Source organism: Saccopteryx bilineata, chromosome 3 (genome assembly GCF_036850765.1).
Source record: "Saccopteryx bilineata isolate mSacBil1 chromosome 3, mSacBil1_pri_phased_curated, whole genome shotgun sequence".
NCBI classification, from domain to species: Eukaryota; Metazoa; Chordata; class Mammalia; order Chiroptera; family Emballonuridae; genus Saccopteryx; species Saccopteryx bilineata.
The window spans coordinates 47025480-47050739 of record NC_089492.1 but is presented as its reverse complement, the minus strand read 5'-3'; the positions used below and the strand labels follow the sequence as shown (position 1 = coordinate 47050739).

At 37.2% G+C, this 25260-nt stretch overlaps 1 protein-coding gene across 1 annotated transcript in view; it reads left to right on the top strand.

The window, feature by feature from the left end:
• LRRC69 (leucine rich repeat containing 69) overlaps positions 1–25260 on the top strand; it is a 143740-nt gene that overhangs the window by 52496 nt on the left and 65984 nt on the right. Inside the window, exon 7 of the mRNA XM_066266088.1 lies at positions 13941–14042. Coding sequence (XP_066122185.1) covers positions 13941–14042 — 102 coding nt within the window. The remainder of the gene's footprint in view (positions 1–13940; positions 14043–25260) is intronic.

Sequence of the window (25260 nt, the reverse complement as noted above, 5' to 3'; positions counted from 1 at the left end):
ATGTCAAGGAATAAAAATTATTATGGTACTATAGTTAAAAAAATGTTTTTAATTTTGAAATTAAATTTAATGGGATGACATTGATCAACAAGAATGCATAGGATTTCATTGAACATCTCAATAGCATTTAAATGGTGAATTACATTGTGTGCCCACCACCCAAAGTCATATCATTTTCCATCACCATATATTTGTTGCTATTTTCTCTCTTCCCTCCAGCTTCTCCCCCAGATAAATACTTCACTTTTATATATGGCCATGAATCTCAGTTTTATATACCACTTTTGTGTGAAATTATATAGTTCTTAGCTTTTTCTGATTTACTTATTTTTCTTAGTATAAAGTTCTCAAGTCCATCCATGTTGTAAATGAAAATATGTCATCATTTCTTATGGTTGAGTAGTATTCCACTGTATATATGTACCCCATCTTCTTTATCCAATCCTCTGCTGAGGGACATTTTGGTTGTTTCCATGGCTTGGCCACTGTGAATAGTACTGTGATGAATATGGGAGTCCATGTGTCAATGTTTTCAAGTTTTTTGGGGGTAGATGATACCCAATAATGGGATTGCTGGATCATATGATAAATCTATTCTTAATTTTTGAGGAACCATCATACTTTCGTCCATAATGGTTTTACTAATTTACATTCCCACTAATAGTAAATGAGAGATCCTTTCTTTCCACAGCCTCTCCAACACTTGTTGTTACCTGTCTTGTTGATAATAGCTGATCTAACAGCTGTGAGATGGTACCTCAATGTAGTTTTGACTTGCACTTTCCTAATAGCTATTTAAGTTGAACATATTTACATATGTCTATTTGCCATTTGTATGTCCTCTTGGAAGAAGGGTCTCATTAGGTCTTCTTCCTGTTTTTTAATTGGATTGCTTGCTTGTTTGTGCTGCTGAGCTTTGTTAGTTCTTTATATATAAATATTTTGAATATTAACCCGTTATCAGAGTTGTTGTTTGCAAATACCATCTTCCATTTTGTTGGTTGTCTGTTTGTTTTGTTGTCAGTTTCTTTTGCTATGCAGAAGCTTTTTAGTTTGATATAGTCCTATTCATTTATTTTTGCCTTTACTTCCCTCGCCTTTGGGGTCAGATTCATAAATTGCTCTCTACAGCCAAGGTTTACAAGTTTATTGCTTATGTTTTCTTCTACATAATTTATTGTTTCCGATCTTGTGTTTAGGTATTTGATCCAATTTGAATTGATATTTGTGCAGGAGGAAAAACTGTAGTCAAGTTTCATTCTTTTGCATGTGGCTTTCTAATTTTCTGAGCATCATTTATTGAGAAGGCTTGTTTCTCCATTGTGTGTTTTTGGCTCTTGTTAAAGATGGTTTGTCCATATATATGGTTTTGTTTCTGGGCTCTCAATTCTAAATGGTGAAAAAAATGAAAGCTTTATTTCTAAAATCAGGAACAAGACAATGCTGCCCACCCTCTTCATTCCTATTCAATATAGTGCTGGTAGTTTTACCCAGATCTATCAGACAGGAGAAAGAAATAAAAGGCATTCATATCAGAAAAGAAGAAGTAAATGTTTCACTTTTTGCAGATGACATGATCCTGTATATAGAAAACCCCAGGGACTCCACAGAAAGACGAATAGAAATGATAAACCAATACAGTAAGGTCACAAGATACAAAATCAATATACAGAAGTCTATTGCTTTCATATATGCTAACAATGAAACTTTGGAAAATGAATTAAAAAAAAACCTTTTACAGTTCCAGCAACAACAACAAAATAATATCTGGGGATAAACTTAACAAAGAATGTAAAGGATCTATATACTGAAAACTATAAAGCATTATTAAAGGAAGTTGAAAAAGACACAATGAAATAAAAAAATATTTCATATTCATGGATTGGAAGAATTAACAAAGTTAAAATGGCCATATTACCCAAAGCAATGTACAAATTTAATGCAAACCCCATCAAAAGCCCTATGTCATTTTTTAAAGAAATGGAACAAAAAATCACCAGATTTGTATGGAACCATAACAAAGCTTGAATAGCCAAAGCACTCCTGAGTAAAAAGAGAAAACCTGGAGGTGTTACAATACCCGACTTCAAATTATAGTACTGAGCCATGATAATCAAAAACAGCATGGTATTGGCAGAAAAATAGACACACAGACCAATGGAACATAATTCTATTTTATTCTTAAATTTAATGATATGGATAAATTTGAGACCAAATATTTAAAGAAGAGAAATGTTCAAAAGCAGTGATAAAGAATGCTTGGAAGAAAGCTAATGTTGCCAGAGTAGAGAGACAGAGAAAGAAAGACAGTATATGTGTAACCACAAGGAGATGAGATAAAAGACATAGTATAGGGTTCACTCATAACTGAATTTTGTCAACTAGTGTGAAGACTTTGCATTCCATTTTGAGTGAGAGGATAGTCACTGGATGATTTTGAGCAAGAGAAGTGATGTATTCTGATTTACACTCTAAAGCAGGCGTCCCCAAACTACGGCTCATGGGCCACATGTGGCGCCCTGAGGCCATTTATTGGCCCCAGCCGCACTTCCGGAAGGGGTGCCTCTTTCATTGGTGGTCAGTGAGAGGAGCACTGTATGTGGCGGCCTTCCAACGGTCTGAGGGACAGTGAACTGGCCCCCTGTGTAAAAAGTTTGGGGACCCCTGCGGGGGTGGCACTTATAGTGTAGAATAGAAACAGAGACCTGTTCAGCTGCTGATTCTCAGGTAGTTCAAGTGGTATCTAAAGCAGGTATGGGATAGGGATTGTGAGGACATACTTATAAGCTTTCGCACATTAGTTGCTCTTTTTACAGTGATTTTTCATTTGAGAGGCCTGAAGAAGATGCTGGAGCCACTGTCCCGTTAGCTTTAAGGCTCAGCTTATTGAAGGCGGGGAGAGTCTTGGACTTGGGAGCCTTCAGCTGCTTCTACCTGGCCAGAGTGAGGAAAGTGTGTGTGTGTGTGTGTGTGTGTGTGTGTGTGTGTGTGTGTGTGTGTGTGTTGAGAGCCTGGATATTCAGTTATCTCCTGTCCTCTAGGCTTCTCTTGGTCTTCTATCTTCAGTTACCTTTAAGGGTCTTCTCCTGGGACAAGTATCCAGCAGATACTGAAGGATTCTGATGCTAGATCACTTTCTGTTTCCCTCCCATTCATGCAGGGTATGTGACAGAGGAGTTTTCAGAACAGATTTTTTGGCTTTCTTATATTCAGAGGATATCATCAATCTTATTCTAAAATTCTGTTTAAATATAAAGTTATATATTTTCTTGAAGTTCCCATTGGTTATAATTGTTTTTCATGTCCTATCTTTAGAATTGTTAACTAATTCCTTTTTTGGCTGCCATTACTCCCACACTTAAAATATTACCCTCCACACAACTTGACCATTAGCTTATTTAGAAATTCCAAAATTAAGACCAACCCTGTGAGTTTTGAGATAGCCTGAAGTGGTACTTTTCATTGCCATAATTTATCAGTTCTATTTTTGAATTCATGTGAAATTTCAGCCTCCTTCTGATTACTTTAGGTTACTTCAAAGCAGCAGAGGGCTTTTATATTACTGAACTTATACATTGTTCTTGAGGCATGAAGCTTTAAAAACCAGTTATAATAACTGACCAGATCTGAAGAAGAAGACCTGTGTAAGGAGAACTTTTTGTGCCTTGGGTTTGTGAGAAGACAGTCACATATATATTATATAAATATAAATTATTTATTGGGTATCAGCTATGCACTAGGTATTGATTTTAGATCTTGCATTATATAGTCACTTAGGATAAAGTTCTTAAAGAGAACAAAACCTAATAGATAAAGGTAGACTTTGCATAGCATATATAAGGCCCAAGGAGGAGAGAGGTAAACACTTAATAGAGGCTGAAAAAGTTTGAAGGGACGACATTTTAGTCTTGAGGAGATAATCCAGGAATAGGGTAAGTAAGTAGAAGGACACAGCTTTAGTAATAACTATGAGATGAGACCCCTGAGTGCTGCAGGTTGGCTAGTTTATAAGGGTGAAGGCAGGACTTACCAGATGTATGGTTTGAAATATCAGCTGAGGAAAGCCAAATACAGCATATTTAGGGTTTTGGATATATCTTGTGAACAAGAAGGAGCTTTGTAAAGTTTTAAACAAGGTTGTATTATGATCAGATTCTCATTTTAAAAGACCAATTTAGCAGCAAAGGTTTTCACTGAGATCAATTAGAGTACTTTTGCAATAGTTTGTGGAAGGTGAGGGTCTTAATCCAGGCAGAGAGGTTAGTGGGTGGGGTGGGGAGTATGAAGAAATTGTGCAGAGATGGTGAGAAGGTGAGTGGGATAGAAAGAAAGGATAGATCAGAGAAGTTTTAATCAGGTGAAATTGAAAAGAAATGATGGGAGACTTGATGTTAGTGATGAAGAAGAGAAAAATTTGTGGAAAACATGAGTTTGAGTTTCAAATGTTAGAATTTGATGATTGTGGGACTTCCAGCTGGAGATGTCCAGTAAGCTACCAAATATTTAAGAGCGTTATTCAGGAAGTTGCTTTGTAAAGGTGGTCAATACAAACAATTTAAGACCAAAGATACTTGAATCCTTAATTTTAATGAGCTTTCCCAGTCTTCACCTCAAGAAACCATCTCCACAGTAATGTCTTGATCTTAACATTATATTTGCCTACTCTAAATTTGAATAATTAAAGTCCAGTATGTCAACCTGACCACTGGTTCCTCTTACGTTCCAGCTCCCTATTGCTTTATGGACATATATTTTCTTTTAAATCACTGAGCGTTCATGTCTCTCTATTTCTCCTTTTACTTCTAGTTCATCAAAACTTTGTACCAGATGGGTATTGGATATATCAAGGGAACACATTGTAAAAAATATAATAGTTTAACCACTATTCTGTATCCCTAAAACTAATACAAAATAACCTTGAATGTAAACTATAATTGAAAAAAAATAATAAAGTTTTAAAAAAAAGAAAAGTAAAACTTTGTACTGGTCTTTAAAAAATCTAGTCTAGACCCTAAAAGACGCAATGCAAATCAATTCAACTTCAGTACACACAATGTGGCCATTTCCTTTCTGACATATCTGTTCTCCAGGTTTTTAACATTGGATCTAGGCTGCTGCGTACTAAAGGGTACACAATATATGGACAAGGTCCACCATAGATGTGTGGATTCTAGTGGGTTCCTCAACACATCTGTATAAGTTTTTGCTTGTCCCTGAACAGATTCCTCTTCTAAAACCTAGAGCTTATTTAAATTTTCATTATCTTCCTTCAGGCCTTCTTCTACATCAGCCATCCAATCACCACCTTCAAACTTATCTATTCCCACATTTACACCTCCTTTCTCCAGATCACAGAGGATAAGATAATTCAAATATGTTAATATTCAAAAAGAATATCTTTACCTTATCATTACTTTCAAGTATTCCTTCATTCTCTTCTACATTAATCTCTGTGTTGACACTTACCTTCTACATGTTTAAGTCTTTTTTTTTTAATAGGGACAGAGAGAGGGATAGATAGTGACAGACAGACAGGAACAGAGAGAGATGAGAAGCATCAATCATCAGTTCTTTGTTGCAACACCTTAGTTGTTCATTGATTGCTTTCTCATATGTGCCTTGAACATGGGTCTTCAGCAGACCGAATAACCCCTTGCTTAAGCCAGCAATCTTGGGTCCAAGCTGGTGAGCTTTTTGCTCAAGCCAGATGAGCCCGTGCCCAAGCTAGCGACCTTGGGGGCTCGAACCTGGGTCCTCCACATCCCAGTTTGATGCTCTATCCACTGCACCACTGCCTGGTCAGGCTAAGTCTTCTTCATCTTAAAAAATAAAAATCTTCTCTCCAGATGACATAGGGGGATGTTTACATATGCCAGTGAATGTTTATTGTGCCTCTAAACCAGGATTTTCCACTTTCAATACTATTCTGGGCCTGGTAATTCTTTGTTGTGGGGGTTGTCTGTGCATTGTTGGATGTTTAGCAGCATCCCTGGTCTTTACTAATAGATGCCTCCCCCCTTGCTCAGTTGCATTAAACACATTTGGGAGGAAGGGCAAAATTTTTCCCATTGAAATTAAACATATAATATTGATTGTTTGAGTAGGCATGTTAGAAAAGACTCTGTAAAGTTGAAACATTTTATTGGTAGGAGAGGATGTAACTGATTACACTACCAGAGTGACAACTAGAGCAGATAATATCATTCTATTAAGAAAAGGAAACCCAGTAGTACATGTAGAGAGGAGGTATGAAAAAATGTTGCTCAGGGGAATATTCAGAGTGGACATTGAGAGATTGTGTGGCTTCAGGTTATTGAAACTTACCTGCTGTAAATTTATTTATTTATTATTAAGATAAATTATTTCTGATACATTATATGTAATAAATTAGCAAGCTGGATGTAATGCCAGTATACACGGCCACCATTACAGCCGCCTGGCTAGTGCAGGTTTGCATTTGATTTGAACAGATGGTAATGAAACAACACAGCCAAGAACTGATGGGCCATTAGCTTTAATCCTAGCTTGCACTCAGCAGGCAAGAAATACACACAGTGGGAAAACTGTTCCCTTTTCATTCAGGGCTCCCAAAGCCACTGACTTATCTGAGTTTCCTAGAATCAAAGGTTTCTACCTCACCAGCCTTATTCACCTTTGTTCCCCATCTTCTTTTCTCTGCAGAAACTCTACACAAACTGGCTTCTCCTTCAGCATTCTGCCATCTTGGATACTCCTCCTCTCCTCCACATGGCCTTTCTCTGCTTTACTACAGCATGGGCTTCTCTGCACTATTTTATAGTGTAGAAATCAAAACCTTTAATCCAATATACAAACAAGGAAATCTCTTAGGGTGGGAAAGGCTTAGTCTTAAAACTAAGCCTTAGGGTATAACCTGCCTGCTTGCAGCCTGTCCCCCACTCCCAATGCAAACTATAAGCGAGCAAACCTATATATCATATTTCCAAACATATTTGACCAATACTAGACAATGCATTACCCTATTTGATAGAAGAATAATGACAGGATTTGAAGGTAGAAAGACATGACCCTTAAAGACAGCAGTTTTCAACCTGTGGGTCACGACCCTGGCGGGGGGTCACGACCCACAGATTGAGAACCACTGCCTAAAGAGAAATGTAGGACTTTGAATCATGGGCTTATTTGAATTGAGGTTCCTAATATGTTAATGATATTCATGTATACCAAGATGTTCAAATTTGTATCAGTGTTGAAAGAAAAAAGAACTGTGACTTTAGGTATGAACAATAGGATGTTATTCTTTATGACAGAAGTTTCATTAAGCACAAGAGTCTATTCATTTCAGCACACTCAGCACTGAGTTTGGGCTACCATGGAATTCAACTCTCTAGGTTGCTCTCTGTTGGTAGAACTGAATTAGAGAAGTCAGAATATCTGTTGTGGGGCTAGGAGAAAAGGCAATTCCATCGTGGTCTTCAGCTCTGTATTTTAAGTCGTCAATGTTGTAGAAATTTCCTGAGACATTTGAGATCAATGACATGATGCCCTGGAAAGATGTTATAAATCAATTATTTTTAATTTTGTGATTGCTTATTATATTTCAAATCCTGGACTTAAACTGGGGGAAATTCTCTAAGAAAATGATAGAAAATTTAATGAGCTCAAAAAACAAATTATGAACAAAATGAGTACTTCACCAAGGAAATGGAAACTTTCAAAAAGAACCAAACTGAGATGAAGAACTCAAAATATGAATTGAAAACCCAGGTAGCAAGTTTAACTAAAAGAACAGGCCAAAGAGACGAGAGAATCAGTGACATCAGACAGGTAACTAGAGGTGCAATGGAGAAAAGAAGAGAGAGATTCACAAATTAAAAATGAGTGAGCTCTATAAGAATCGTCTGACTCCATCAGATGGAACAATAAAAGAATAATGGTATATCAAAAGCAGAAGAGAGGGAGAAGGGAATAGAGAGCCTAATCAAACAAATAATTGATGAGAATTTCCCAAGCCAAAGGAAAGAGAGTCTCAAAACCAAGGAGTAAACAGAATGCTGAGTTACCTCAATGCAAATAAAATTTCTTCAAGGCACATTGTAATTAAGTTGTCAAAATTCTGTGACAAAAAAAAAATCCTCAAGGCAGCTACGGAAAAAAAGAGCATAACATATAAAGGAAGTCTCACCAGGTTTTTATCAGAATTCTCAGCAGAAATACCACGAGCCAGGAGAAAGTAGACCTAAATGTTCAAAGTCCTGAAAGAGAGGAATTACCAGACTAGATAGAGTACTTTATCCTTCCAAGCTATCTTTTAAATATGAAGGATAAATAAAAACTTTTGCAGACATACAGAAGGTGATGGAATTTATCACCAGAAAATCCCCACTGTGGGAAATACTCAGTGGAGTTATTCAACTAGACACAAGGAAGAAAAACTACAAGTAAAAGCTCCAACAAGGTTACAACAAAAACAAGGGTAATTTCTGATAACAATAACACAAAAGGGAAAAGGATAAAGATCTACAATGGAAAAAGAGGATGGAGTGAAGAAGCACTCATAAGACAGAGGACTCTTGTACATATGGACATTTTTTTCTCTTAATGACCTAATAGTAAACACCCACAAAAGTGACACTACTGAAACAGATAGCTTTTGAAAAAAGAAGAAGCAGGGAAAGAAGCATGGAATACCATGAACAAAAACAACGGACAGAAACACAAAGAGAAGACCTAAAGGAGACACAGAGCTACCAGAAAACAAAACATAAAATGGCTATAGGAAATCATTAAGCATCAATAATTACCGTAATTGTAAATGAACTGGACTCAGCAATAAAGAGGCACAGAGTAGCAGATTGGATCAAAAAGCAACACCCAGTGCCATCTTGGCTTCAAGAGACACATGTAAGCTGCAAGGACAAAAGTAGATTCAAGGTAAAAGGTTGAAAAAAATTCTCCAAGCAAATAAAACCCAAAGAAAAGAAGGTGTAGCCATACTCATATCTGACAATGCTGAATTCAAGATGACAAAGTTAACAAGATACAAAGATAGACCTTTTATAATGATAAAGGATACATTGTGTCAAAAAGACATAACACTTCTTAATATATATGCACCAAATCAGGAAGCACCAATATATATGAGACATCTACTAACTGCAGTAAAAATAAAAACAGACAGAAACACAGTCATACTTGGAAATCTCAACACATCATGGTAGGCTATAGACAGATCAAACAAAATCAATAAAGAAATATCAACATTAAATGACACACTAGGCAAAATGGACATAACAGACATTTACAAGACATTTCATTCTAGAACATAAGGTTATACATTGTTTTCTAGTGTACATGGAACGTTCTCAAGGATAAATTATATGTGGGACCACAAAAGTAACATCAACAAATTCAGGAAAACTGATATTATGCCAATTATATTTTCTGACCATAAGGTTGGCTTTGAAATTAGAATTCAACTGCAAAAAGGAAGTAAGGAAACTCACAACAATGTGGAAATTAAACAACATACTTCTAAAAAATGACTGGGTCAAAGAAGAAATAAAAACAGAGGTCAGAAGATATATACAGACAAATAAAAATGACAACACGAGGCCCTGGCCAGTTGGCTCAGCGATAGAGCGTCGGCCTGGCGTGCGGGGGACCTGGGTTCGATTCCTGGCCAGGGCACATAGGAGAAGCGCCCATTTGCTTCTCCACACCCCCCCTCCTTCCTCTCTGTCTCTCTCTTCCCGTCCCGCAGCTGAGGCTCCATTGGAGCAAAGATGGCCCGGGCGCTGGGGATGGCTCCTTGGCCTCTGCCCCAGGCGCTAGAGTGGCTCTGGTTGTGGCAGAGTGATGCCCTGGAGGGGCAGAGCATCGCCCCCAGGTGGGCAGAGTGTCGCCTCTGGTGGGTGTGCCGGGTGGATCCCGGTCGGGCGCATGCGGAAGTCTGTCCGACTGTCTCTCCCCGTTTCCAGCTTCAGAAAAATACAAAAAAAAAATGACAACACGACATATCAAAATATCTGGAATGCAGCGAAAGCAGTAATAAGAGAATAGTTTATCCATTACAGGCTTATATCAAGAAACAAGAGAGATACCAAGTAAACACCTAACATTACATCATGAAAAACTAAAAAAAGAAGAACAAAGGCAACCCAAAGTCAGCAGAAAATAGGAAATAGTAAAAATTAGAGCAGAACTAAATGAAATAGAGAACAAAATAAGTATAAAAAATTAATAAAACAATGAGCTGGGTGTTTTGTCTCTTTTTTGTAAAGATCAATAAAATTGACAATCCTCTGGCTAGACTCATTAAGGAAAAAAGAAGACTCATATAAAAATATTCTGAAATAGAATGAGGAATTACCACAGACATCATTGAAATACAAAAGATAATACTAGAATACGATGAAAGATTATATGCCACCAAAATGAACACTCTAGAGTAAATAAATTCCTAGAACTATTCACTGTTTCTAGACTGAGTCACAAAGAAGTTGAAGGCCTAAATAGACCTATAAGCAGGGAGGAAATAAAAACAATTATCAAAAGCCTCCTCCAAAATAAAAGTCTGGGAACAGGTGACTACATGAGTGAATTCTATGAAACAAAGAAGATTTAGTTGCTATTATTCTCAAAGTCTTCCCCCAAAAAAGAAGAAGAAGCAACACTTCCTGACACATTTTATGAGACCAACATAACGTTGATATCAAAATCTGGAAAGGGCAACACACACACACAAGATAACAGATCAATATCTCTAATGAAAGAAATGCAAAAATTTTAAAGAAAATATTAGCAAATAGAATACAAGAACACATTAAAAAATAATATATCATGATCAAGTGGCATTCATTCCAGGAGGACAAAGATGGTTCAAACAAAGAATAAAAATTATATGGTCCTATCAATAAATGCAGAAAAGCCATTCAATAAGATACAACATTTACTTATGCTTTAAACAGTCAATAAAATGGGTATGGAAGGAAAGCACCTCAAGATAATAAATGCAATATATAAACAAACTATCAGTGGATATCATACTAAATGGTGAAAAAAATAATGAAGGCTTTTCCTCTAAAATCAGGAAGAAGACAAGGCTGTCCACTCTCTCCATTCTCATTCAACATAGTTCTGGAAGTTTAGCCAGAACAATCAGGCAAGAGAAAGAAATAAAAGCTATCCTTATTGGGAAACAAGAAGTAAAGGTATTACTTTTTGCAGATGACATAATCCTGTGTATAGAAAATTCCAAAGACTCCACCAAAACTCTTAGAAACAATAAACCATTACAGTACAGTCTCAGAATACAAAAGTAATATACAACAGTGTATTGCTTTCCTATATGCCAATGATGAAATTTCAGAAAATGAATAAAAAAACAATTTCTTTCATAATTGCAACAACAACAACAAAATACCTAGCAATAAACTTAAAAGATGTGAAGGCCCTATATACTGAAATCTAGAAAACATTGAAAGAAATAGAAAAAGACAATGAAATGGAATAATATTGCATGTTCATGGATTGAAAGAATCAACATAGTTAAAATGGCCATATTACTCAAAGCGATATACAAATTTTACGCAATCCCCATCAAAATCCTAATGTCATTTTTTTTAAAGGAATAGAACAAAAAATTACCAGGTTTGTATAGAACCAAAAAAGCCCTGAATAGCCAAAGCTATCCTTAGGAAAAAGAATGACTTAAAATTATATTATAGAGCTATGATAATCAAAACAGCATGGTACTTGAAGAAAAACAGTCAGAAAGACCAGTGGAGCAGAATCAAGGACCCAGAAATAAAGCCACATGTATATGGACAAATAATCTTTGACAAAGGACACAAACACACACAATGGAGCCTCTTCAATAAACGTTGCTGGTAAAATTGGAAAGTCACATGCAAAAGAATGAAACTGGACCACATATCTCCCCATGCACAAAAAATTATTCAAAATGGATCACAGATCTAAAACAATAAATACATAGAAGAAAACCTGTACTAAAGTTATGGAACTTGACCATAGAGAGCAATTTATGAATTTGACTCCAAAGGCAAAGTAATAAAACAAAAATAAATGAATGGGACAATATCAAACTAAAAAGCTTTGGCATAGCAAAAGAAACCGACAACAAAACAAATAGGCAACCAACTAAATGGGAGATGATATTTGCAAATAACAGCTCCAATAAGGTGTTAATATCCAAAATATATAAAGAACAGACAAAGCTCAGCAACAAATATTCAAACAATTCAATTAAAAAATGGGGAGAGCACCTGAACAGACACTTCTCCCAAAGGCTGAACAAATGGCAAACATACATGAAAAGATGCTCATCTTTACTGGCTATTTGAGGACTGCAAATTAAAACTACAATGAGATACTACTACCTCACACATGTTAGATTGGCTATTATCAACAAGAGATGGAGAGGCTGTGTAGAAAAAGGAACCCTCATTCACTGCTGGTGGGAATGTAAACTGGTACAGCTATTATGCAAGAAAGTATGGAGATTTCTCAAAAAACTAATAATATAACTACCATATAACCCAGCAATCCCTCTACTGGGATCTACCCAAAAACTTGAAAACTGGTATGTAAAGACACATACACCCTCATGTTCATTGCAGCATTATTCACAGTGGCCAAGACATAGAAACAATCAAATTGTCCTTTAATGGAGGATTGGATAAAGAAGGGGTAGTACATACATACAATGGAATACTACTCAGCCACAAGAAATGCTGATAAATTGCCATTTATGACAATGTGGATGGACCTTGAGAACATTATATTGAGTGAAATAAATAAATCAGTAAAATCTAAGAACTATATGATTTCATACATAAGTGATATAAAACAGACCCATGGGCATAGATAAAAGTGAAGTGGTTACCAGGGGGAAGGGATTTTGGAGTAGTCGATTGACAAGGAACAAAGAGGGACAAGTTGATTTGGGGCAATGGGTACACCACACCATCAACAGTTGAAATGCTATAGAAATGTTTACCTGAAACCTATGTACTCTTATTTATCAATGTCACCTCGTTAAATTTAATTTTCTATTAAAAATAAAATAAATTAAAGATGTGAGTTATGGTGGTATAAAAGCCAGGTTATCCTGGCACACAAGATTTGATTTTCCATGTTTCTTTTCAATTCTGTGTTCAGTGACTGGAATCAACCAGTGTAAGTGTATTTATACCATGAAATCAGAATATGCCACAAATGAAGACTTTTTTTTTTTTAAATTTCTAGAGAACTGTTTTACCTGAAGATAGGTCTTTTTTTCATCATTTTTTCAGATAAAACTAAGGCTTAGAAAAGTAGTTCCCTAAATGAGTCAAGGCATAATATTAATGTAAGATAATTTTTAATTTTTCTACTCAAATTGTAGACTCTAGTTGAGGTTAGCTTTTCTTCATAGAAGAGTGAATATTCTGTGAATTATATTTTCCTTTTGAAAAATTCTCACTGTGCACAAGAGGTTACAATGAGAACATGTTGATGATTCTCTTCCACATTGAATGTAAAATTTATAATACAGTCTTTAAGACTTGGATTTTGCTGTATATTAGAATGTTATTTTTTATTAGACTTGGTTTTCTAGCAAATATTACTTGCAAAATGTTTTCAGCTTTTGATTAATTAACCCTTATTCTATTATTAATAAATTTTATTATCTTGAAAACATTTTTTCAGCTGTATAATATAAGGGATATTACCAGTGACCTCTAAGGTCATGAGTGATGCCATTCATGACAGCGTGAAGATTCTTATGCTTCTAACACCTGGACTGTGTAGTTAAAAATTTCCAGCTGTTAAAAAAGTAATGTGGAATATAATTACTAAATAAAGCACTTTTAATCTAATTTTGTTTGCAGATGTAGCCTCAGGAGTGAAGTTTGTTATTTTGTCATGAAATTAAGTTTTTTATTTTGTTTTGAAAGTTTCAACATCTGAAGCTGAGGGAATTCTACTGTGAGGGAAACCCACTATTCCTGAAGCAGCCTGTTACTGCTGTGAAACAGGAAGACATCTGGAGTCTACAGGTAGAGCCTTATATGATTCTCACAGGTCTCCAAACTAAAGCCCTGATTTAAGTTTTAAAGAATTTTTTTTAAAAACATTCCATCTAAATCAGCAAATGATTAATGTCACCCTAGTCCAGTGGTTCTCAAAATGTGCACCAGAGCACACTGGTGCGCCCTAGAAAATTCCAGGTGTGCCCTATGGTATTCCAGAGAAATATGTGCCTGTTTGGGACCAAAAGACCAACAGGGTTTTTGGAGTTTAGAATTTTGGGGGACAGAAGTATAGGGAACTGGCTATAAGTTGACAGTCTGCCCAACCCCCCACCTCACTGGCCTGATTAGGTAGCAAAAGGCTGTTAAGCTGTGGTGCTGGATTGTTTACACCACCTCCCATGTTCCCCAGAAAGACTGGAGGCAAGTTTCTTCTATCCTTTGTTTGGTGTAAAGTTAAGATGATCTGTATGGTAGGGGTTTTCTGCACTCAACACAATTAAGAGTAAAAAGAGAGAGATTCTTCAATGTATTGATGAGGAAATAAGAGTTTGCCTTTCAAATATATGCCCAAACATTGAAGAAATCGCTAGGACACATCAGGCTTATGTTTCTCATAAACACAAGAATGAAAAATCTTAACACATCCATGCCAGGACCTGCCGAATTTACTAAATTTTACTAAGAATGTATCTATATATATAAAAAGAATTTTTTGCCATTTAAAAAACTTTTAACCCCTTTTCTTCACGAACTCTAAAAAGCATAACTCAAAAAATGTAACATAAGGCCCTGGCCAGTTGGCTCAGTGATAGAGTGTCGGCCTGGCATGCAGGAGTCCCAGGTTCGATTCCCGGCCAGGGCACACAGGAGAAGCACTCATCTGTTTCTCCACCACTCCCCCTCTCCACCCCTCCCCCTCTCCTTCCTCTCTGTCTCTCTCTTCCCCTCCCGCAGCCAAGGCTCCATTGGAGCAAAGTTGGCCCAGGTGCTGAGGATGGATCCATGGCCTCTACCTCAGGTGCTAGAATGGCTCTGGTTGCAACAGAGCAACGCCCCAGATGGGCAGAGCATCTGGTGGGCATGCTGGGTGGATCCCAGTCAGGCGCATGCGGGAGTCTGTCTGACTGCCTCCCCGTTTCCAACTTCAGAAAATACAAAAAAAAAAAGTAACATAAAAATGTTTTTTAATGTCAGTAAATTTAATTTTGTAGTATTTATTTTGTTTAATTACCATAAAAGCATGCTTAGACTTTATATATATATTTTAAATATTTGACTTAATTATTATAACATATTTCTCAGAAATTTGTATATAGTGTGCCTACAATTATTTGTAGGATTTTAAGTGTGCCCCTACTTCAAAACATTTGAGAACCACTGTCCTAGTCTTTTGGCAAATGAATTCTAGACAGAATCTCTCTGGTTGTCTTATATAATCTGATGTCATCATATATGATTTCCCAAGTGAGTAATTTCAGAGAAATGGAAACATTTTGTTGCATGAAAAGAGAACAGAGGAATTTGTTTTAACTTTTGCTTTCCAAGTAGTTTTTCATTATTATCTAGGAATGTAGAAAATAATAAGACCTTTGCCTCTCTCATCACCTTTTCACTTGACCCCATTCCAAATGGATGAAAGAATATGATCTAGAAATCATGTTCACTCTAGTCAATAAGTTGGTGATATTGAGAAGCACTCATCTGTTTCTCCACCACTCCCCCTCTCCACCCCTCCCCCTCTCCTTCCTCTCTGTCTCTCTCTTCCCCTCCCGCAGCCAAGGCTCCATTGGAGCAAAGTTGGCCCAGGTGCTGAGGATGGATCCATGGCCTCTACCTCCAGAAGGAGTAGGAAAGCATATTTGAGAATTCTCTTTGTGTGTTCTTTGGTGTTGGATGAGTTAAATGTTGCAGATTCTCTTCTATTTGAGTATGTCACCATCATAAATTTGAACTTCTCAGGTTCTTTTAAGTCTATAAGTGAACATGCAGGATTAAGATTTTTTAAGAATTGTGTTGGATTTGAATTTTGTGGGTTCAGGAAACAACCAATCTTGTTGAATGGTTTAGTTTTTTGTTTGTTTTTTTGTAAATAACGTGTTCCTTTGTTGCATAGGTTTTATATGTCTAATACAGAATTAGAAATTGCAGATGGCCAACAAAGAACATTAAAATTAGTTTCAATGCCATACTGATTAAAAGAATATTATAAAAGGAATACAAGCTCATTTAGAGAAATAAAAAAGGAAAAGTCGCTAAAAATACATAGAAATGCAGTACGCAGAGGTATTGCCACTGTTCTCTCTGACATTTATTTTGCTAGTATTTTCCAAGCATCCAGAAGTATTTATTTTTAATTAAAGATAAGTTTAAACTCCACATACTATAGTGCTCAAAATATTAGGTGATATTTTATCACTTCATATGAAGCAGCATGTTTAGTTAGAGTATATTTAAAGACTTGTTTATAGTATATTTAGAGACTTGTTTATTCCTTTACAGTCCTGTGAATAACTTTTTAATCAATAAAAAATAAATTTATATTTTATTTTTTTGATGAATGCACAGTATTCTGATATATTACACCACAATAATTTTAACTACTTTCCTCCTTTTGGCTGTTTTAATTATTAACAATTTTCGGCTTTGAGGCTTTTATAGCTAAGGCTACAATGAGGTCAGACTTATAGTAAATTTCTTATGTCCATAGTATCCCTTTGAGTGAAATTGCTTGGTCAAAGAATTGACATTTTTTTTAATAATTTTATTTTTTTAATGGGGTGACATCAATAAATCAGGATACATATATTCAAAGATAACAAGTCCAGGTTATCTTGTCGTTCAATTATGTTGCATACCCATCACCCAAAGTCAGATTGTCCTCTGTCACCTTCTATCTTGTTTTCTTTGTGCCCCCCCTCCCCCTTTCCCTCCCCATTCCCCCCTCCCCCCCATAACCACCACACTCTTATCAATGTCTCTTAGTTTCACTTTTATGTCCCACCTACGTATGGAATAATGCAGTTCCTGGTTTTTTCTGATTTACTTATTTCGCTTCGTATCATGTTATCAAGATCCCACCATTTTGCTGTACATGTTCTGATGTCATCATTTCTTATGGCTGAGTAGTATTCCATAGTGTATATGTGCCACATCTTCTTTATCCAGTCATCTATTGACGGGCTTTTTGGTTGTTTCCATGTCCTGGCCACTGTGAACAATGCTGCAATAAACATGGGGCTGCATGTGTCTTTACGTATCAATGTTTCTGAGTTTTTGGGGTATATACCCAGTAGAGGGATTGCTGGGTCATAAGGTAGTTCCATTTTCAGTTTTTTGAGGAACCACTATACTTTCTTCCATAATGGTTGTACTACTTTACATTCCCACCAACAGTGTATGAGGATTCCTTTTTCTCCACAGCCTCTCCAACATTTGCTATTACCTGTCTTGCTAATAATGGCTAATCGAACAGGTGTGAGGTGGTATCTCATTGCCGTTTTGATTTGCATTTCGCTAATAGCTAAAGAAGATGAGCATCTTTTCATATATCAGTTGGCCATTTGTATTTCTTCCTGGGAGAAGTGTCTGTTCATATCCTCTTCCCATTTTTTTATTGGATTGTTTGTTTGTTTGTTGTTGAGTTTTATGAGTTCTTTGTATATTTTGGATATTAGGCCCTTATCTAAGCTGTTGTTTGAAAATATCATTTCCCATTTAGTTGGCTTTCTGTTTATTTTGTTATCAGTTTCTCTTGCTGAGAAAAACTTCTTAGTCTGATGTAGTCCCATTCATTAGTTTTTGCCTTCACTTCTCTTGCCTGTGGAGTCAAATTCATAAAATGCTCTTTAAAACCCAGGTCCATGAGTTGAGTACCTATGTCTTCTTCTATGTACTTAATTGTTTCAGGTCTTATGTTTAGATCTTTGATCCATTTTGAGTTAATATTTGTACAGGGGCAGAGACTGTAGTCCAGTTTCATTCTTTTGCATGTGGCTTTCCAGTTTTCCCAGCACCATTTATTGGAGAGGCTTTCTTTTCTCCATTGTGTGTTGTTGGCCCCTTTATCAAAAATTATTTGACTATATATATGTGGTTTTATTTCTGGACTTTCTATTCTGTTCCATTGGTCTGAGTGTCTATTTTTCTGCCAATACCATGCTGTTTTGATTGTCGTGGCCCTATAATAGAGTTTGAAGTCAGGTATTGTAATGCCCCCAGCTTCATTCTTTTTCTTTAGGATTGCTTTGGCTATTCGGGGTTTTTTATAGTTCCATATAAATCTGATGATTTTTTGCTCTATTTCTTTAAAAAACGTCATTGGAAGTTTGATGGGAATTGCATTAAACTTGTATATTGCTTTGGGTAATATAGCCATCTTGATTATATTTATTCTTCCTAGCCAAGAACAAGGTATATTCTTCCATCTCATTATATCTTTTTTGATTTCCCTTAACAATGGTTTATAGTTTTCATTATATAAGTCCTTTACATTCTTTGTTATGTTTATTCCTAAGTATTTTATTTTGTTTTGTTGCAATCGTGAAGGGGATTATTCTTTTGAGTTCGTTCTCAATTGTTTCATTGTTGGCATATAGAAAGGCTATTGACTTCTGTATGTTAATTTTGTATCCTGCGACCTTACTGTATTGGCTTATTGTTTCTAGTAGTCTTTTTGTGGATTCTTTGGGGTTTTCGATGTATAGGATCATATCATCTGCAAAAAGTGATACCTTTACTTCTTCTTTTCCGATATGGATGCCTTTTATTTCTTTGTCTTGTCTGATTGCTCTGGCTAGAACCTCTAGTACCACATTAAATAAGAGTGGAGAGAGTGGACAGCCCTGTCTTGTTCCTGATTTATGGGGAAAAGCCTTCAGTTTAGTGCCATTTAAAATGATGTTAGCTGATGGTTTATCATATATATGGCCTTTATCATGTTGAGATATTTTCCTTCTATACCCATTTTGTTGAGAGTCTTAAACATAAAATTGTGTTGTATTTTATTGAAAGCCTTTTCTGCCTCTATTGATAAGATCATGTGGTTTTTGTTCTTTGTTTTGTTGATATGGTGTATTACGTTAACCGTTTTACGTATGTTGAACAATCCTTGAGATTCTGGGATGAATCCCACTTGATCATGATGTATTATTTTTTAATATGTTGTTGTATTCGATTTGCTAGTATTTTGTTTAGTATTTTAGCATCTGTATTCATTAGAGATATTGGTCTGTAGTTTTCTTTTTTTGTGCCATCCTTGCCTGGTTTTGGTATGAGGGTTATGTTGGCCTCATAAAATGTGTTTGGAAGTATTGCTTCTTCTTCAATTTTTTGGAAGACTTTGAGTAGAATAGGAACCAAGTCTTCTTTGAATGTTTGATAAAATTCGCTGGTATAGCCGTCAGGGCCTGGACTTTTCTTTTTGGGGAGGTTTTTAATGGTTTTTTCTATTTCTTCTCTACTGATAGGTCTGTTTAGGCTTTCTGCTTCTTCTTGACTCAGTCTAGGAAGGTTGTATTGTTCTAGGAATTTATCCATTTCTTCTAGGTTGTTGAATTTAGTGGCATAAAGTTTTTCATAGTATTCTACAATAATTCTTTGTATATCTACGGTGTCCGTGGTGATTTCTCCTCTTTCATTTTGGATTTTGTTTATATGAGTTCTTTCTCTTTTTTCCTTGGTAAGTCTTGCCAAGGGTTTGTCAATTTTGTTGATCTTTTTAAAGAACCAGCTCCTTGTTCTATTAATTTTTTCTATAGTTTTTCTGTTCTCTAATTCATTTATTTCTGCTCTGATTTTTATTATCTCCTTTCTTCAGCTGGTTTTGGGTTGTCTTTGTTCTTCTTTTTCTAGTTCCTTAAGGTGTGAAGTTAAGTGGTTCACTTGGGCTCTCTCTTGTTTGTTCATATGTGCCTGAAGCGATATGAACTTCCCTCTTATCACTGCTTTTGCTGCATCCCATAGATTCTGATATGTCGTATTGTCATTTTCATTAGTCTGTATATATCTTTTGATCTCTGCACTTATTTCTTCTTTGACCCATTCATTTTTTAAAAGTATGTTGTTTAGTTTTCACATTTTTGTGGGATGTTTTTCCTCTTTTTTGCAGTTGAATTCTAGTTTCAAGGCTTTATGATCAGAAAATATGCTTGGTACAACTTCAATTTTTCTGAATTTGCTGATGTTGTTTTTGTGGCCCAACATATGGTCAATTCTTGAGAATGTTCCATGTACATTGAAGAAAAATGTATACTCAGTCACTTTGGAATGAAATGTCCTGTAGATGTCTATCATATCCAAGTGCTCTAGTGTTTTGTTTAAGGCCACTATGTCTTTGTTGATTCTCTGTTTGGATGACCGATCTAGAGCCGTCAGCGGTGTATTGAGGTCTCCAAGTATGATTGTATTTTTGTCAGTTTTTGTTTTAAGATCAATAAGTAGCTGTCTTATATATTTTGGTGCTCCTTGGTTTGGTGCATATATATTAAGAATTGTTATGTCTTCTGGATTCAGTGTCCCCTTAGCCGTTATGAAATGGCCATTTTTGTCTCTGAGTACTTTTGCTGTCTTGTAGTCAGCATTATCCGATATGAGTATTGCTACACCTGCTTTTTTTTGGATATCATTTGCTTGGAGTATTGTTTTCCAGCCTTTCACTTTGAATTTGTTTTTATCCTTGTTACTTAGATGATTTTCCTGTAGGCAGCATACAGTTGGATTTTCTTTTTTAATCCATTCTGCTACTCTGTGCCTTTTTATTGGTGAGTTTAATCCATTTACGTTTAGTGTAATTATTGATACTTGTGAGTTCCCTATTGCCATTTTATATCTTGCTTTCTGTTAGTTTTGTGTCTTGTTTGATCCTTCTCTTTCGTTTTTCTATCTTTTGTTTTTATTTGGTTGTATTCCATACATCTTTCCTCTGTTGCTATCTTTTTTATCTCATGTGCTTCTGTGGTGGTTTTTTCAATGGTGGTTACCTTTGAGTAATGAAAAGGGTCCCTACCCTGTTCATTGTAGCGAACTATTTTGTGAGTACTTTTGCACTCCATCGTCCTTTGCTACTGTTAATCTCCATCTTCTCCCCCTCTTTCTTTTTGTTGTTGTCACAGTTTAAATTTGGTTTTATTGTGTTCTTCTTGGAGCTTTTACTTGTGGCTCTGTTTTTTTTTTTGTTCTTTGTATCTGATTGGAGAACCCCCTTTAGTAATTCCTGGAGTGGGGGTTTTCTGATGATAAATTCCCTCATCTTTTCTGTATCTGTGAATGTTTTTATTTCTCCTTCATATTTGAAGGATAGCTTTGATGGGTATAGTATTCGTGGCTGAAAGTTCCTCTTTTTCAGGACTTTAAATATTGGGGTCCACTCTCTTCTAGCTTGTAGAGTTTCTGCTGAGAAATCTGATGATAATCTAATGGGCCTTCCTTTATATGTTGTATTCTTCTTTTCTCTGGCTGCCTTGAGAATTTTTTCTTTGCTGTTGGTTTGTGTCAATTTCATTATGATATGCCTTGGAGTAGGTTTGTTGGGGTTAAGAAAACTTGGAGTTCTGTTTGCTTCTTGAACTTGAGGCTTTAGTTCTTTCCACAGGCTTGGGAAGTTCTCATCTATTATTTGTTTGAGTATGTTCTCCATTCCATTTTCTCTCTCTTCTCCCTCTGATATACCTATTATTCTTATGTTATTCTTTTTGATGGAGTCAGATAATTCTTGTAGGGCTATCTCATTTTTTTTTTAATTTTTGAGTCTCTTTCTTCTTCTCTCTGTTGTGCCTCAAGTTGCTTGTCTTCTATTTCACTAATCCTCTCTTTTATCTGACCTGTTCTATTAGCTAAGCTTGTTACTTCATTTTTCAGCTCGTGAATTGAGTTTTTCATCTCTGTTTGATTTGTTTTTATAGTTTCAATTTCCTTGGACATATATTCTTTGTGTTCATTAAGTTGTTTTCTGAGCTCCCTAAATTGCCTTTCTGTGTTTTCTTGTATATCTCGGAGGATTTTTAGGATTTCTATCTTGAATTCTCTGTCATTTAGCTCCAAGGTTTCCAATATATTAAATTTTTTCTCTATAGATTTTTCCTCATCTAGCTGTGTTACCTCTCTTTCTTTTGTATCCATGATATTCGATTTTCTCTTCCTTAATGGCATCTGAGGGTGGTTTTGTTGATAGCATTAATGAGATTTAATAAAGAATAAAAAGTTAAAAAAAATAAAAAAAATAAAAAATCGAAGAGTTGTTTTTTAAAAAAAAATTAATAATCAAATAAAGAAAAATAAAATAAAATAAAAATTTTTTAAAAAAGGTAATTATTCCCCCCCCTCCTTTTTTCCTCTCCTCTCCTCTCCCCTCTTTCTTGAGAAAATCTTGTGGTGGACTGTCAATTATAACAAACAATGCCTGTGATGGAGTGTTTGAATTGGGGAAAAGTAATAAAGGGGCAAAAAAAAAAAAAAAAAAAAAAAAAAAAAAAATAAAAAAAAAAAAAAAAAAAAAAGAAAAAAAAAGAGCGTATGGACCCTCAAAAAGCAAATAAGGAAAAAATTTGGGTCAAGAATAAAATGATTTGCTTTTAGGTGCTGGTTGTCTAAGAGTTATGATGAGAGGAATAAGAGGAAAATGGAAAAATGGGGGGACAAATTAAAAAATTAGTATTGTATTTAGTGGATCAAGAACTAGATAATATGGAGAGCCAGGGATGGGAGCACTGCTAGTGAGTTAAAAAGGTGAAGTAAACCCTCCCCCAAAATGCCACAAACATAGGTTTGAGTCCCAGATAAGATAATTTGTTTGTTATTGAGGTTTGAATGAGAGGAGATGTAAAGGAGAAAGGAAGAAACTAATATAGAGGGAGAAAAGAAAGAGAGAGAGAGAAAAAAAGAGGGAACCACTAAAAGAAGAAAAAAGAAAGGAGAGAGAGAGAGAGAGAGAGTTAAGGGTTTTAGAGTGCAACCCTCATAGAGAGAAAGGAAGAGAAGAGAAAAGATAATGGGAGATGTAACACTTATGGGTAGTGTAGTTCAAGGAGAGGAGAGAGTAAGACCGGTAGAGAGTTAATCGGCCAAATTGGAGGAGGAAAAAAAAGTATCAAGAATGAAGATAAGAGAAACAAACGAACAAATATAATAAAATGGGATAGGTTATAAAGTCTGCAGATTATTCTTGATTTTGAGAGGTTATCTTCTTGCCTTTTCTTTTCTCTCCCTCTTCCTGGTCGGTGACTCTGTACCCTGGGTTCTGCCCCTTTGGCACGCTCAGGTAGAGGTTTGCAGTTGATAAGTCTCTATGGCAATGTCATGTATTGTGCTTTAGTCTCGTTGGCAGTCGAAGCTCATTGGCATTTATAGGCTCTGACAGTGAGAGAGTCCGTGTTCCTGGAGCCTTTCTCCTAGTCTTTCCTTCCTCAACTAGTAGCTTGATAATCCAGCTATGGGGTTGCTGCTGCCTCTGCCTGGATAGTAAGAGGCTCAAAGAGCTGGCAACTCCCCACTCTATTTCCACTCAGCACAGGGCTCTGGGTAAGGCTCAGTCAGTCAGAGCTGCTAGCATAATCAGGCGGGCTTTCCACCCACTCAAAGACCTCTGGCTCTGCCACTCTGTCCGGTAACACAAGCGGGCGCCCACTTCCGGGGCGCTTGGAGGAAACTCTCACTCACTGTCTGCGACCAGGATATCCGGCCAGCAGTCTCACGCTCTGAGTGAAACCCCCAACCGCAGGGAAAAGTTGCAGCGTTGGAATTGAGTCTCACTCCGTCCCCGTGCGCGGCTTTTGCAAGGTGCTGGGGCGGCTCAAGATTCCTCTTTGGCCCACACAAAGGCCCCTGACTCTGCCCCTCTGTGCGATAACACAGGCGCGCACTGCCGAGGCACTCGGAGGAATCGCTCACTCCTTATCTGCGCGCGCAAACCAGGATATGAGGCCGGCCGTGTTTCCCTCTGAGTGAAACACCCTCCAGCACGGAAAATCTCCACCGTTGGAATTAGTTCTCACTCTCTCCCATGCGTAGCTTTCCCAGGGCGCTGGGGCTGCCCAGAGACTCTGCCCTCGGCCCACAGAAAGGCCTCTGACCCTGCCTCTCCGTGGGGCAACACGGGCACCCACTCTCGGGGCCTAGGAAGAAATTCTCTCCCACTAACTGCGCACCGACCAGGAGACCGGGTAAAATGGCCGCTCCGCTTGTATTTCTTTGTTTGGGTTTGGCGCGAGTGTTAGCTTGTATTGCCCGGGTTGCCACAGGATCAGATTTTCCTCGGCTTGGATCTCCGTGCCACAGCCTGGTTCGGCCGTTTGTGCCGCGGCGGCCTGGATCTATTCACCCCCTTTGCCCACCTCAGTTTCTATATTCACAGTTACCAGAGAAAGCCGCCCTGTTTAGGTTAGTGAGGAAGGCGGAGCATTTCTTACTCCCTATTTCCTTCGGTGTTTGGTTATATATTTAGTCAATTTTTCACTCAATCATACCTTTGGGTGTATTGCGAAGCATCTGGAAGCTCCAAGTATAGGTTTTTCTGTTTCTGGTTGAAGATCTTGTTGAGTTTTGGGGGAGATTTATCGGTATCGCTTCCTACCCCGCCATTACTCTGACATCATCTCCCCTTCTTGCTTTTTCTTTTCTGTCCCTCTTCCTGGTCGGTGACTCTGTACCCCGGGTTCTGCCTTTTTGGCACGCTCAGGTAGAGGTTTGCAGTTGATAAGTCTCTATGGCAATGTCATGTATTGTGCTTTAGTCTCGTTGGCAGTCGAGGCTCATTAGCATTTATAGGCTCCGACAGTGAGAGAGTCCGTGTTCCTGGAGCCTTTCTCCTAGTCTTTCCTTCCTCAATTAGTAGCCTGATAATCCAGCTATGGGGTTGCTGCTGCCTCTGCCTGGATAGTAAGAGGCTCAAAGAGCTGGCAACTCCCCACTCTATTTCCACTCAGCACAGGGCTCTGGGTAAGGCTCAGTCAGTCAGAGCTGCTAGCATAATCAGGCGGGCTTTCCACCCACTCAAAGACCTCTGGCTCTGCCACTCTGTCTGGTAACACAGGCGGGTGCCCACTTCCGGGGCTCTTGGAGGAAACTGTCGCTCAGAATCTGCGTGCACAGACCAGGATATCCGGCCAGCAGTCTCATGCTCTGAGTGAAACCCCCAACTGCATGGAAAAGTTGCAGTGTTGGAATTGGCTCTCACTCCGTCCCTGTGCGCGGCTTTTGCAAGGTGCTGGGGCAGCCCAAGATTCCGCTTTGGCCCACACAAAGGCCCCTG